The 16209-nt window shown below is 38.3% G+C and overlaps 1 protein-coding gene across 1 annotated transcript in view; it reads right to left on the bottom strand.

Annotated features, from left to right (window-relative positions):
- LOC136885751 (protein Mpv17) overlaps nucleotides 1-16209 on the bottom strand; it is a 40066-nt gene that overhangs the window by 20338 nt on the left and 3519 nt on the right. The window contains exon 2 of the mRNA XM_067158487.2: nucleotides 8721-8934. Within this exon, the coding sequence (XP_067014588.2) occupies nucleotides 8721-8927 (207 nt within the window). The 5' untranslated portion in view covers nucleotides 8928-8934. The remainder of the gene's footprint in view (nucleotides 1-8720; nucleotides 8935-16209) is intronic.

Below are 16209 nucleotides of genomic sequence, written 5' to 3'. Positions count from 1 at the left end.
AAGATGGATAGATCGAATCACGAATCAAGAGATATTGAATCGAATTGGTGAGAGGAGATCGATTTGGCTCAATTTGACGAGAAGAAGAGATAGAATGATACGACACATCTTAAGACACCCAGGACTTGTTCAGTTGGTTTTTGAGGGAAGTGTAGGCGGTAAGAACGGTATGGGTAGACCAAGGTATGAATATGACACGCAGATTAGAGCAGATGTAGGATTCAGCAGTTGCGTAGAAATGAAAAGGTTAGCACAGGATACGGTGGCATGGAGATCTGCATCAATCCAGTCTATAGACTGATAACTCAAACAATAACACGTACGGTATGATGCTGTGCTTGGGTTGGTGGAGGTTCCTTGACAAAATGAGTCATGCATCCATCACCACATCCGAAGCTTTTTCAAATTTTGACGCCCCATAGCGCGCAAAATAACATGGCTCTTGATAAAATGATCAATTTGCCGTCTCGCACAACATGCTAAGCGCTGTCACATTTATTCTGAATCAGCCGTGGTGCAAATAATAATTAATCTCACACTAATTCATATATAGAAACATGGGGACTTGATAAAGAACACACAATGACAGGTAGTATGATCGTTGAATCTCCTTGACGGTGTGAAGAGATGGATAACACTGGGTGCTATGTTGGCGCTGTAAGGAGGATTGTCCAGATCCTCCCATTGCAAGAACCACAACAATTTACGCGTGCTGTTGGCTGCCTGTGGCCTGGCATTGTCGTGCGGCAACACGACACCTGTTGAGAAAAGTCCAGATCTTTCTTCACGCTTTGTGTCACAGTAACGGACAGCATTCATTTTTCCTAGGGAGGAAATCGACCATCTGGATCATCCTCTCTACAGCGCCGACGTGTGGAAAATAAGAACGGTAATAATGAAGGTCTGGGCTTCCGCAGAAGTCTGGGATTGAAGAGGAGAGAGCCAACTTTTAGAAGACGGGTGACGAAGAGCAAAGAAGTACAGGAACAACTTGACGTACTGAGCAAGAAAATTGAAAAGTATGGTACGAAAATCAGAGCAAAGAAAAGAAAGACCATGGTGATATCAAAAGGAGAAAGACAAGTAAATGACACTGTAAAAATTGTTCGTCAAAACATTGACATTTAGGGGAGTTTCAAATACCTAGTGAATGAATTAATGCAGAATACAAGGCTGGACATCGAAATTAGCAAAAGGGTGCAACGGGGCAATGCATTCTACCAGAGTGTAAGAAACCTCGTCTGGAATAAGGAAGTACCAAGGAAAAGTAAGGATATAATGTACAAAATGTATTGTGCGCCATTACTGTGGCTGAGACCTGGAGAACAAGTAGGGAGGAGAGTAGAATTTCAGCCATCGAAATGAAATACCTAATACCAGGTGTATCCATAATTTTTTGCTGGTTTTTGTGGTAAAGAAAACACGTAATATTGAAGGGAATTTTTTTGTTTGTTTATTCGAAATATTGGCCATCAGCTTCTACACACTTCACCCATGTTTCAGGTAAGTTATGAATACCATGCCAGAAACACTGCTTGCCTTTTGCGGCAAACCATTCGTCGAGCCATTTTCCAACTTCCTCGAAATTGCTGAAGTGCTGCTCTGCGAGCGCGCGCCACATTGATGCGAAGAGGTGATAGTCAGATGGCGCCAGATCGGGGCAGTACGGCGGGTGCGGAAGGATGTCCCATCCAAGCGATTTCAAGGTGTCTTTCACTGGTTTAGCTGTGTGAGACGGTGCATTGTCGTGTAATAAAATCACGTTGCCACGTCTTCTGGCCCATTCCGGCCGTCTTTCGATCAATGCGTGATTTAAATTAATCATCTATTGGCGATATCGTTGTGCATTGACGGTTTTGCCGGGTATCTTTATGCGAGTTGATGAACAATGTGTTTGTGGTCTACCGGAGCGCGCATTGTCTTTCACATAGAAATCACCACGTTTAAATTATTGAAACCATGTCTCACATGTTCTAATTTATGGAGCGTGTTCACCATATTTGTCTACCAGCAAATGATGACTTTCCACAGGCTTTTTCTTTTGATTAAAAGGAAGTCGGAATAGAAAACCTAAATGAGAGAATTGATAGGAATAAACTTACATGGTTTGAACAATGCTACCACTTGACAAATGAAGTTACCGGTAGCCACAGGCTTCTACAGGGTGTATAATTTAAGACTTCGTAGTGGATAGGAATAAACTTACATGGTTTGAACAATGCTACCACTTGACAAATTAAGTTACCGGTAGCCACAGGCTTCTACAGGGTGTATAATTTAAGACTTCGTAGCGGATAGGAATAAACTTACATGGTTTGGACATGTAAAGAGGATGGAGGAGGAACAATACCAAAACAGATGATGGAGATGAAGTTCAAGGGAAAAGAGAGCGAGAAGGACACCTAAAACAAAGTGGATTGATTCAATAAAGAGGAGTGCAAGAAGAAGAAGAAGCTTGGACTAGCTAGGGAACTGGTCTTCAACATTAAAATCTATCTGCCTTTAAAATAGGTACAATTTCTTTGTGTGGACACTTGATACCTTATTTGTTTTGAAGCTACCTTTTACATAGAGGGACAAGTAGTAAATTCTGGGCATGCGAACGGATTAAAAATTAGTATGCCAATAGGTTAAACAATGTCTGAGTAAACAAATGTTTTTAAGATTTGTCTAATTCAAGAAATAAGTGAGTTCTTCTATACCTAATTTTTGTTCACTAGCTTCTTTTAACTGTTTTATAATATCTATCAAAGTAGTAGTGTAATGTTTGGTACAAGTTGGGAGAAAACCACTGGAAACTAACGATAATAAATACGATTGAAACTTACCGAGCTCTTCTGGTGGGGCAAGAAGGAGGGCGTTCAGGATATACTTCTCTCTTGTCTCAGATGTTCAGTACTGTATTTTATTGACAGGGAGCGCGTGATATCTATCGTGCATTCATCAACTGGTAGTAATAGCAGTAAAGACGAGTACGAGTGATGTGAGTGAACCTTTTCTTTTTCAGTTTCAGAGAGTGAAACTACTCAGGCAATGAGACAAGAACCGAATCTTCACAGAAACATGGCAGTTCTATATGTTAAAACATCCAATGTTGCGAGAAAGGAACGCGAGGAAGATGAAACCTTGCAAAGGGTTGAAGAGCACTTGGGAGTTACTCAGAGCTTTGTACATGTAATAGAAACCGCTTGTCCATACTACCAATGGAAGAAAAAGCTGATTTTTTTGTAATTTTTGTTAAACAAATATTCAAGAAATAAATTGAATAATAATAATAATAATAATAATAATAATAATAATAATAATAATAATAATAATAATAATAATAATAATAATAATAATAATATGAAATAATATTATAAAGGGTGTTTCAAAAATACATGGCCTAATTTCAGGGTTTGATTCCACACATACAGAGAAGGCAAAATGTTCTTATAAACATAGGTCCAGAAATGCTTATTTTCCGAGATATCAGACTGTCGTGGGCTAGCTTGATTGTGCTCCGGTAACTAACTTACAAGAGGTGTTCAAAACGTCCACCTCCTGATGTACTGCAGGCTTGTGCTCATCGTTGCATGGAATTACGAACACGCTCGAATACCGTAATTTCCTACAACTATGTACCACTTTTTCATGTTTCTGTGCATAACTTGGTTCTATAATTCACGAATCAGATGAATAATTTTAGATATGTAGAATAGGATATAAGAAGGTCGATTACTATAACAGTTGACCATAGAAATTTCTATCTGCAAGTGTAAAAATGTGCAAAAAGTGGTACATTGTTGTATGCTGAAGTGCCCAACTATAGTCCACTGAGGTTTTTGTATATTAGACCATAGTTGTAAGTACTTTAAACCATATATTTTACACTTGTTACACTTACAATTAACATAGAAGTATTTTTTGACAATCAACTGAAACGGCGATAGGTTTTGAACATTTCCCAGGGCACACCATTAATTGTGGCCGAATGTTTAAGAAAATTGACAGTCTACTCCACAATACCCCATTTGTCTTTCAGTTCAGGGACGTTATATAGCTCCCTCTTAGATGATACCTTTGTAGGTGGCTTGATTTTACAAACAATATCTGATAAACTGTAACTTAATATATCCTCCTGAGAAGGCCATTTCCAAAAATTTCCACTTCTTGCCATACAACTCACTGTGATGCCTGATTTGTGCACTTTTGTTATAACACCAGGCCAGTATTCTTCTTCATATTTAACTATCACATTATCATCTACTTCAGGGACATATGCTTCAGTCTATTCCAGAGGATGTGTCAGTCCATCCTCACTTTCTGATAGACTCAGGTCAAAGTCATTATCTGTGTCAGATTTGTATGACACAGTGTCGTCATCACTACTGATAGTTTCTATCTTCTTAGGATTCTGAAAAAGAAAGTTGAATCAAATCAATAAATCATGGCTCTAATCTCAACAGTACAAGGTAATCTAAAGAAGGTAAATGTAACCCAAACTTACCATAGATTTCTTTTTCTTTTGGGAAATTCCTGAAGATCCTTGTTTATCTTGTTGATCACTGTTGATTGAGAGAGCTGGGATATCTGTAGCATGTACACTCTTTCCTGGTTCAGCATTGAGTTTTCTTTTCCTTCTGTTTGTACCGGCAAGTGTCTCCTGTGCCCTGACTGATTCTAGATGCGTTATAAAGGACGAACTCACTATTGGCAATGACGAATCTAGTTCAGCATTCGGGAGCCTGGCTAATACTTCCTTCCTGTTGATAGGATACAGTCCAGATTTTCTGAACCCTGCCTTCAAAATTGATGGTCCATCGTTGGCTAATTTGTCCACCAACTTCTTTAATAGTGAAGGAAATGTGTCCTTTGGGATTGTTGGGTATTTCCTTCCGAAAGATGTTCGTTTCCAGTCATCTAGTATCTGCCGCCAGTAGATCTTCATGGGGCGGAAATAAGACAAATCCAGAGGTTGTGTCAGGTGTGTAGCATTTGGAGGTAAACAAACAAATGCAATATCATTGCGTTCACACGTCTCAATAACTCTAAGGCTAATATGGCTACTTAAATTGTCCCCTATTACAACCTTTCTCCCATCCTTTTTTCTTTAGCTCAGGTAAAAGTAAAGTGTTAAACCAATCTTCGAAAGTAGTTCCATCGAACCATCCGCTTTTTGTACGGTTATATCTGGCACCCGTAGGGCCACCCTCAGTCCAAGTGTCCCACATTTTCTCCGCCTTATAATTAACATAAGGTGGTAAAATCTCGCCAGCTGCATTTCCACACATCATGACAGACACTGATGCTTTGGATGAATTCTTTATGGCTTCAGGATACTTACATCCCCGTTTTGTTAACACCTTTTTCTTCCCGGGATCATCAACCAGGTTAGTCTCGTCGTAATTATACAGATTTTCAGGAGGAATACCTTCCAGTTCCTTCTGAATATTATCAAAGTATGAATTTATTATGGCCTTATTCACAGCAGCTCAACTTCTCTTAATATTACTGGCAAATCTTTGTGATAAGGCATGATGGCGTTGAACAAATGATTCAGCCCAACGTTTTCCAGGAAAATTTGCAGAAAACCTCAGTTCCTCGCGGCCGCAAGCGTCCAAATACATTTTTACAATGCAGCGAAGGTCAAATGTTGAAATAGGAAAACCGAATTCACTAAGTTTGATGGCATGTTGTAGAAATGATTCCTCCTCTTCAGAAGTAAAGACACAGCAACGCCCAGGCAATGCCTCGTTATTTTTCCTTACAGCCTTCATCTTAAGTATTATAGAACTACGGGGAATTCCGTAAGTCTCAGCAGCCTTACGGGATGATAATGTTTTCTCTTTTACATCTTTCAAACACTGTTGCATTACGTCCTCCGAATAAGGTTTGTACGGGCGACCTCCTATTTTCCGTCTCTTTTCTTTGCTGTCACTCATTGCTGCCTAGGCCTAAAAAAGTTAACAAGAAAGCCATGCGGCTTGTTAGTTTGCGTTTATGGCAAAAATACGCGTGAAGAAGCTTGCACCATCCGACAAGCACACTGAACACAACTATGGTCCACCCAGAAACATGGACCATAGTTGTGTTCAAGGTTACAGTAATTTATTATATTGCACGTTTCTCATAAACTAAATCGGCAAATCTACTTCAAACATGTGATAATGCGTGCCTAATATGCAGCAATGTAAATAAAGAAAACACACTTGAGGTAACACCTTCCTTTCAGTACGATGGAAAGTAGAACACCAAAGAACAAAGTATTCACCCTCGTGGTTATGAATCACCTCTCACTATGCACTGTCATGCGGAAACATGCAGTTCCTGACCATGCCAGTAGATGGCAGAGTAGTTTAGCACTTCAGAAACGATGATAGCGCACTGCTGTCAATAAATGGTAGTACGCGGAGAATTTATAACCACAATGGACCATAGTTGTGCTTAAGGACCATAGTTAGGGGAAATTACGGTACGCCTGATATTTTAAGCATTGTTGCAAAAGACCTTACAGTACGATATTCTGCCATAAAACAGTGTTTCATGCACCACAGCAGTCACGTACACCAAATAGTTCGTGGAAGTCCACACGAAAGTCCAACAGGTTTAGATGAGCTGATTGTGGAGACCAATAGAGTACGCTTTTCTGGACTAATATATATACACTATTCTTGCCTATATACGAGGAATCCAACTCTGAAATTATGTCATGCATTTTTAATACTCTGTATTTAAGGCATTATTTGGTGCAAGAAAAGGGGCAATTCCATTTTATGTTGGTATTAATATAAACAGGTTTTGCTGGGATGAAATGCCGACTCGCTGTTAAAGAAGACAGATTGAAGGTATCTTCAAGATTTTAAAATCAGTTTTTCTTCTCCTGAAAAAAATATTAAAATTGAGTTACCTTTATCTTGAAACAAGTCTTTCAATTGCTATAACTCAAGTCCCTGTATCTCAGAAATTTTTTAAACTACACTTCAGATGTTCTTTGAGTTGCTTTCAGTATCTGTTGTACGTTTACTGAAATAAAATAGTTTTATGGTAGAAATTATTTTTCGGAAGGGGGTTACTTCCAAATAATCACGCATTTTTTGCTTACAAATAGATTTTAAAGAAAGAAAGTTTGAAATAGTTTTAGAACAGTACGTTTTACACTTAACGGGTGAAGTAGAAAAGTAAATTCATAGCGGTTTGGTGGGCAGAACACGCTTTAACACGTGCGTGCAGCGCTACACAAAGATTTCTGTCATTTGTTAAACAATGGAGGTAACAATCAGTTTCACTGAAAATATTAAAATATTTAGATGTTTGATTCATTTTAAAAAAATCTTCTACCGGCTCGATAACATGAATTTTTTTCTATATGTTAATTGATACCTTTATGTTTTCTTATATATATCAATAAGAAAAGGCTAGGAAAAACAATAGATAGAGAATCTGCCACCTGGGCGACTGCCCTAAATGCAGATCAGTAGTGATTGATTGATTGATTGATTGATTGATTGATTGATTGATTGATTGATTGATTGATTGATTATGGTGCAAAATGTATTAACATATAAAACAGTCAGTATATCTCACCAAAATTATTATGTTTTAGGTAAATTTCGTAACTATATTCACAGAGAAACATTTAAAGATTGCACAGATTTTATAGGTTAAATTAAATTTTTTATTTTTTTTTATTCTTGTTTTTATAATCTTTCTAATTGATTGTAGGCTATTTCAAACCCCGTACATGCTGTTTAAATTTGTCAAGGTGACTTATATTACGGGGGGTTTGAACCCTTCTAACGAGTCCCCCTGCGGGTACGGCCTTGCAGCCAACTTTTAACAGGTTTCTTCTTCTTCTTCTTCTTCTTCTTCTTCTTCTTCTTCTTATGTAAATAACACTCGACCAAAAAATATGCTCTGCGTTGTAGTGTACTTAAACATCGCGATAATAATTTTACAACACACGATAAAAGTCAAATAATTATACTAGCAAACTATGCGACGGAGGCAAGCGTCTGCTACGTCAGCTGTCAACAATTCTTATCAAGCCAAGATTGACACGAGCCATATGGTGCTCGCTTGAGGATTCCCGCGGCCAGCGACCAAAAGTGCGAAGTCTTAAATTATACTCATCATGTCGTTTTGGCAATACACAAGTTAATACAAGTAAGTTTAAAAATGGGACAATTTTAACACATTTAACATGAAACAAAATTATTGATTCCATAAAAAGTCTTTTAACAAGATAATCATCAACATAATCAGTAAATTCTAAATTATTTTTAGGATGAAAATGTGAAATTCTCAACATTTTCTGCTTTGAGTGCTGCTACCCTGCCCTTTACTATCAAATAGCTGCCTCTGTGGATCCGTGGTAGAGTGTCGGCCTCCGGATCCCAAGATAGCGGGTTCAAACCCGGCAGAGGTAGTCGGATTTTTGAAGGGCGGAAAAAAGTCCATTCGACACTCCATGTCGTACGATGTAGGCATGTTAAAGATCTCTGGTGATACATTTGGTTTTTACCCCTACAAAATTAATTAAATCTCAGCCATAGATGCCCAAGAGAGATCCGGTTTACTCTATCTGCCATCTAATGGACCTAGAGTAAAACGGAACGTCGAAATTGACGAGCAGACAGCCAGATAGCGTCAAATCGAAATGTCTGCACACGGTAGCTGAGGCCATACGATTATTATTATTATTACTATCAAATAAACCTTTTGGTCGTCAATTTCCTTACCACGAAGAAGAATCCAATACCAGCAAAGGTTAAAAACCGCCTGGGTTGAAACTCATGATCTGTCTTCATGGAAAGCAATTTCTGTGCTATTAAATCTCCGGTACCCATCAGGACCCCGGTCTCTATTGACATCCCTAGTAGAGGACGATCGTGTATATAGCTGAATACGGCTTTCCCCACGCGTCTCAGGTAATTCAGGTGCTTCATAACGTTTCTGGAACAAAATGATTATATAATAATATTATCATTAATAATTAGTATTATTGGTAGACTACTCAGAAATAAAATTCATTTGAAGCGTTTGTCCTTCGCAGATGATCCGGCTATTCTTTCTAACAACAGACAAGAAGTAGTTCAGGCCCTTGAAAAACTTCATGAAATTGCAGCTAAAAAAGTATCGTATGAAAAACTCAGTACACGGAAGGATCTGCTCGTTATCTAGATGGGAAACCTTTAAAGGCTAAATTAGGCAAACATAATCAAGTGAATAAGTTCAAGTACCTAGGAGAAGTAATTTAGCCATCATGCTTGAATTATGTAAATAAGGAGAGGATCTTAAAATTACAGAAGGCCTATAGACTCACCTTGAGCAGATATATATAAAAAAGATCAATATCCAGGAAGGCAAAATTAAGACATTACAACTCAGTTGTCAAACCTGAAGCACTATACGCCTCGGAAACCTTGATCATTGGAGGCAGATCACTTATTAAAGACATAGAGGAACAGGATAAGAAAATATTGATGAAAATATTTGGTCCAGTCCACTCAGAGGGAATCTGGATGAAATGGAAGCCTCGGGAGCTTTATCAGCATTTTTAAACGATTACCAACATCATCAGGAAATGGCGATTAAAATTCTATGGCCACGTTCTCAGAATGAAAAATGACAGGCTCACCAAAAGCATTCTCAACCTTGCTGCCTCAACGAAAGTCAAGAACAACTGGCTTAGTGAAGTCGAAAAAGACCTTCAGGAAATCGGCCTCTGACAAGAAATTGTTCAAGATCGACCCCAGTTCAAGAAAAGCAGCCAACAACCATCATTTTGCTGAGAAAATGAATACTAGGACCAATAAATCATGGACTAAAGAACGGAGGAAAATATTCAATGCCCAGATGAAGAGATTTTGGGAGAAGAAAAATCCAACACCAGCTAAATAAGTTCTATCGCACTGTAAATAATAATAATAATAATAATAATAATAATAATAATAATAATAATAATAATAATAATAGAAGCCTTCATGTCATGCATGAATAAAATGGAAATGACATACCATCTAACCAAGGATGTATACAACAGAATACCAATATCCTTGAACGCCAAGTTCAGACAGTTCCACACAGTCATTCGTCCGGAGGCCCTATATGCAGCAGAGTGCCTTGCAATGAACAAAAAATAGGCCATATTGAGAAACTTGAGACCAAAGAAAGGAAGATTTCGAGGAAAATCTTGGGCCCCATCAAAGACAAAGGTGAATATAGAATACGGCACAAACATGAGCTCTATTTTCACGTGGAAAAGATAACCGATACGACGAGGAAGAAGGGGTTGCTTTCTACGGTCACGTGACAGGAATGAGCCCTGCAAGGTCAACCAAGAGGATCTTCTCCTAGTTTCAAGGTAAAAAGGCAAAATGACCTGGTTCAGTGAGGTAGAAAAAGATCTACAAGAGGTGGACGTCACATATGAGGATATCCTGGAGCACAACCCACTTAAGAAGAAAGTTCAAGACCACAAGAGTTTCCAAGAAAAAACCGAAAACAGGGAAGGCGTGGACAAAAGAAAGAAACGAATAAGAGCTGCAACGAATATGGGAGAACTGGGAAAATGTTAGTCCGGGGAAGGAGACAGTTGAAATGACATGGTCTTTAGTTGGCCGAAACGACACGAAGGAAAATACTACTACTACTACTACTACTACCTCTACTACTACTACTACTACTACTACTACTACTACTAATAATAATAATAATAATAATGACTGGGTCCTAAGAAAGTGCTCGAGGGTTTTGTCTTCCACGCGAGGTAAAACAAGGAATTGTATGCGAGAGCCGAAAACATCACCACCGTTATGAATAGATGAAGGTTAAACTTTTATGGTCATTCGAAGAGAATGAACCCGGCGAGATTGGCGCAAAAGTTTCTCACTTTACAGGAAACATGGAAATCTCACCCCCGCTGGATGAAGGAGGCGCGCAAAGACATGCATACGGATAAATGACATAAGACCAGAGGACATAACGGAGAGGACCACGTTTTGGAAGAAAGTTGCGGTATTCATGGATAATCTAGAGAAAGAACCTGCTAAACCGCGGAACATCTCGGCGGAAGACGGATTGAAATGAGAGTGAAGTTGAAAGGTAAGGTAAGGTGTATTCTGCCCGAAGGCAGGTCCGAATCTCCGCAGAGGTGTGCCTGAGCCGGGGTTTACGTGCGGTAGGGTGGCCAGTTTCTTTCCGCTCCTCCATTCCCTTACTCCCCACCAACAGTGCGTGGCAACCCATCCAAATCTTGACCACGCCCAATGTTGCTTAACTTCGGAGATCTCACGGGATCTGAAGTTGCAAAACATTTCGTTATTATGTAAACAAAAAGGTGTAAGCCTAAGGAAGAGAGGCGGGTAGTTTGTGTAACCGTAGTCCATAGTTGGCTAAATCGATGTAAATAAATAGACAGATAAATAAATAAATAAATAAATAAATAAATAAATAAATAAATAAAATTCATAATAACACATTCAGAGAGTGAGACAGAGAGGATAAAAAAGAGAAAACATTTACGAAAGATCCCCGTCTACCTCAAACTTCTGAGGGCGAATTTCACCCGAGTCAAGTGCAGAGCTGTACCCTAAATTTGAAAGTTCTCACTTTCCTTGTAGAAGCGTCGTCCCATATTTTACGGTCTTCTCTCTCGAACTAGAATATCAACCAAAATACTGATAATAATCATGGTTAAAAGACAGGAAGAATGCCTACGCCATTGCACTGAAAATTAAGCAGGTATCTAACGCAAAACACCTACCAGAATTTACGAATGAATGCAGAGCAGAAGAGGTTTGAAGGATGTAAGGAGTTTACACTTTTGTTCGATGTAATGAATGCTAAGTATTCTTGTGTTTTACACTTAAACGAAATTACTTCATACAATATTCCATTGCAACAAATTAAAAAAATAACGGATAGAACATTTTGAATACCATCATCATCTTGCACAGCCTTCAGCCACTGGCCGAGTCTCATTAGAACATAAGCCATAACATGTCAAATTTTATTTTCTCACCATCTCTCTGTTGTAAATTTGGTCCAGCTCACGTTCCTCCTCCCTCACAATTTTTTCCATTCTTTTTCAACCATCTGTCCCTTGGTCTTCCTCTTGGTCTCTTACCTTCCATGCATCTTCCTGAGTATCCTCTTCTTCACGTGTCGATACCATCTAACCCTTGATTCTTCTACCCTATGCCGGGCAGAGTGGCTCAGAAGTCTGAGGCGCTGGCCTTCTGACCCCAACTTGGCAGGTTCGATCCTGGCTCAGTCCGGTGGGATTTGAAGATGCTCAAATACGTCAGATTCGTGTTGGTAGATTTACCGGCACGTAAAAGAACTCCAACGGGACAAAATTTCGGCACCTCGGCGTCTCCAAAAACCGTCAAAAGTAGTTAGCGGGACGTCTATGGATCACTTTTGACAATACTTGCAGTGTTTTCAGCCTTCTCTGCCACTCCTTCATACAGCCACCTATTTTGGACCCGACTAGAAATCCGTCGCACTGTGCATACCCTATGTCAGGGATGGTGAACCTTTTCCAACTAGTGTGCCATTTTAAGTACGGTTTATTATTCTCAACTGTCTACTATGCCACTTGGTTGCAAACCTCCATCCTTCCACCTCCCCATCCCCGACTTCTATCCTTAATTCCAAATTATGCTACATAATACGTCGTTACATATATAAAGTAAAATAATACATTTGACTGCAAGTTCCGTGGTCGTATTTTGCCAATCCGCAAAAATATATTTTTAAATATACCCAACATTATTGGTAAAAAAAAGGGGCCGTTGTAATATCCTTCGTCATTAAGTATTAATAGATATAGAAATAAAAAATAGTAATATTGCAAAAGGACTTTAAGTGGAATGTCGTTCTCAACTTCAATGTGAAACTTGTTGCTGGATCTTAGTAGCCATCTCATTTATGTTAGGTTCGTAACTTCTTGTCTTCAATAACACACAAGAAGCACTTAGGTCTAAACCAAGACGGTTTCTAACTGTTGACTTCACAACATTCATTGTAGAAAATAGCTGCTCGCAGGCGTACGATGACCAAAACACAGTAAGTAGCGCTGTAGTAAGTTTCTTCATGGCCGAAAACATTTGTTCCACTGCAAATATGAAGTTCTCCGGCTTCTCGAGAGAGTATTCACCATCAACAGCACACTCAATTTTAACCAATGTGCGAATTTGTTCACCCATATACTGGTTTTTTAAAAATTCAGTCAACTCTATTGGTAAACTGTCAATTTCTAACCACGCACAAAAAATGAGGTTTTGAAATAAAGTGCGATAGTTTCTCCAAATCTCGAAACTGGGATAATCTCTTGGCAACTATTTGTCTTACAAAATTCAAAACAATAAACAGTTACTCACTAAGAATAATTTCCGCTGCTGGCAACCACACAAAGCCAAAGTTCACTAACTGACTGATGTGTGCGACCGCATAATTCCATAGGTTTAATGCACTTCCGAAAGGAACTAGAATTTAGATTTTCAATAGTTATTTCTTAAACCTGAAGCACTATGACTGTACGATGCACGAGATATGTATGGTCTATAATACAAGATGTATATAAAAATGTTCATATGTACATGCGGTGTGCCATCGAAATCGTGTTCGCGTGTCATCTAGTGATACGCGTGGCATAGGTTCGCCATCCCTGGCCCATGTCATCTCCATACAGTCCTTCATCCTTCACAGCCATTTTACCTTACTTCATATTTCAAATACCTCTCTTATTATCACAGTATTAAAACTAGATCTACTAATAATTCCATCCTTGCTTTACCTACCCACAGAACTGCAATCTACGATAATGCATTCACAGTAATTGCCTGCAGTCAGTGGAACCTCCTTCCCGAAAGTATCAGAGGGTTAAGCGCTATTCGCACTTTGGAGACATTTTATGCACCAGTAAGAATCATCTGTAAACTTGATGCTGCTACTCACAACTATTAGTTAAAAATTGTTAATCGTCGGGCTGAGTGGCTCAGACGGTTAAGGCGCTGGCCTTCTAACCCCAACTTGGCAGGTTCGATCCTGGCTCAGTCCGGTAGTATTTGAAGGTGCTCAAATAGGACAGCCCCGTGTCGGTAGATTAACTGGCACGTAAAAGAACTCCTGTAGGACTAAATTCCGGCACCTCGGCGTCTCCGAAGACCTTAAAAAGTAGTTAGTGGGACGTAAAGCAAATAACATTATTATTAAAATTGTTAATCATTTCATTTTTTAAATGTTTTTACATTTTACGTACTACCTCTTTTTTACATGTAGGATATTAGTTTTAAGAATTTTTCCCTTTATTATACTATCTAATTTATTTCATCTTAATTTAATCCCATCACTCATCATTCTTGTATCATTATTAATTTAATTTTTATTTAATCTAATTATTTATTTATTTATTATTTACATAATTTACGCCCACATTGGAGCACTTAAATCAAACCCAAATACATTTACGTTAACAAAGAATTAACTGAAGATTTAGCTTGCATCATCTTCTTCCTTTCCTAAAACCTCTTCATTCTGGCTGACCTGGCTGCCCTTTCTTCATCAGATATGACATATTGTTTGTGTTGTACAGTTTTTAATGACAATCTTATTTAATCTAATTACTGTCAAGTAATACAATGTAATATATGAATACTGTATTTCAGTGCCTGGTTGGATGGAAGAGAAGCTCTAAAGGCTTTAATCTTGCCAGGTAAAATAAAACATTACTAAACTAAACTCTCTGCCAGTGCATTTTCATCCTTTTTTCCTACTTCCTTCTTCTGTATACCACCTCCATTTTCTCACTAATGTTTTTCCGGTCTCCTGGAAACTACGGAACTTTTTGACGAGTTCACTAAATCGATTTCTGTCCATGAAGTAATCTTCCGGAACCCTCACCTTTGTCAAGTCCAACCTCATTTCTCGAAACTATTTCAGATCTGTCTTCCTCTTTCTGAAGAGCTCAAAGATTCCCTTCGTTCATCATCATCATCATCATCATTATTATTATTATTATTATTATTATTATTATTATTATTATTATTATTATTATTATTATTATTATTACCACCTTACCTTGTAATAGTCTCACTTGTACCAGTTTTATAACCTTTTCATTTTTTTATATAACCGAGCAGGTGGCTGTGCGGTTTGGGTTACGTAGCTATCAGCTTGCATTCGGGAGGTAGTGGGTTCGACAGTTTATTCCTTGCGATGCTTTGTAAGACTGCAAATTTACTTCAAGCTGTTGGAAGGGTAAACTCGGAAACTACTTATGTGATATGAATATTTTTTACAGCTACTATCCACAGCATGTAGCTACACAGTAGACTACAATCATAATATTTGGTAAAATAATTTTTCACAGGAAAATTTCAAATATTCCTATTCAAATGTTCATACATTTCGTAGAATATTTTATTCATGATTGCAGTTCACGTTTAAGACAATTACACTTTAAAGCAGTGTGCCAAAATTTTTATACTCTATCATTAACAGTTACAGAGATATTTAACTTATATATTCTTAACTTTGAATTATTCTTCTGTAAAATTATATATTTTTAGAATATTTATTTTACTATCTCTGTCATAAAATAACCATGCAGTGTAACTTGTAACTGATAAGCTAATAACAATGTATAATGTTCATTCATTGTACATTATATTTTTACCCACCTGCAATAAGTATACCTGTCCAAATTGTTCACTATTTTACTGTGGTCTTCACAGAAAGGTGCCCTTAAGGCCACGTTCTGTTCCTCCCCACTCCTAGCCCTTTGCTACCCCACCGTCGTCATACCTGTCTGCGTCGGTGCGACGTAAAGCAATTTGTAAACAAACAAAAATACTTATACATTTTTGTTACCCTATTATACTTTAGGAAAATCATCCCATTAGATTAGATCCTGTTTCTTCTTACCCTCATTACCCACAATTCTGACGCATGTGTTAGTAATGAGATATACCACGTCCGCTACGTCACTTTGCTGTTGTTTTGGAACGACATATTTACTTCACAATAAGCTTCTAACGATTTTTGAGGATACTTCCTAAATTGTCTCCCTCACTCAATAATTTTCTTATCGTCTCTTATATTTTCCTGTATTGAGATGCCTACAGTTCAGATAGTTGAAGCGTACTGCCTATCTCTGTTGTTCCTTACCGATCGTTGCTGCAGATGTCTCTTCAAACGCACTTGTGGACCGGCATAAAGCAC

This window comes from Anabrus simplex, chromosome 14, assembly GCF_040414725.1.
Source record: "Anabrus simplex isolate iqAnaSimp1 chromosome 14, ASM4041472v1, whole genome shotgun sequence".
Classification (NCBI taxonomy): Eukaryota; Metazoa; Arthropoda; class Insecta; order Orthoptera; family Tettigoniidae; genus Anabrus; species Anabrus simplex.
This window is presented reverse-complemented; position numbering and strand designations above follow the sequence as displayed.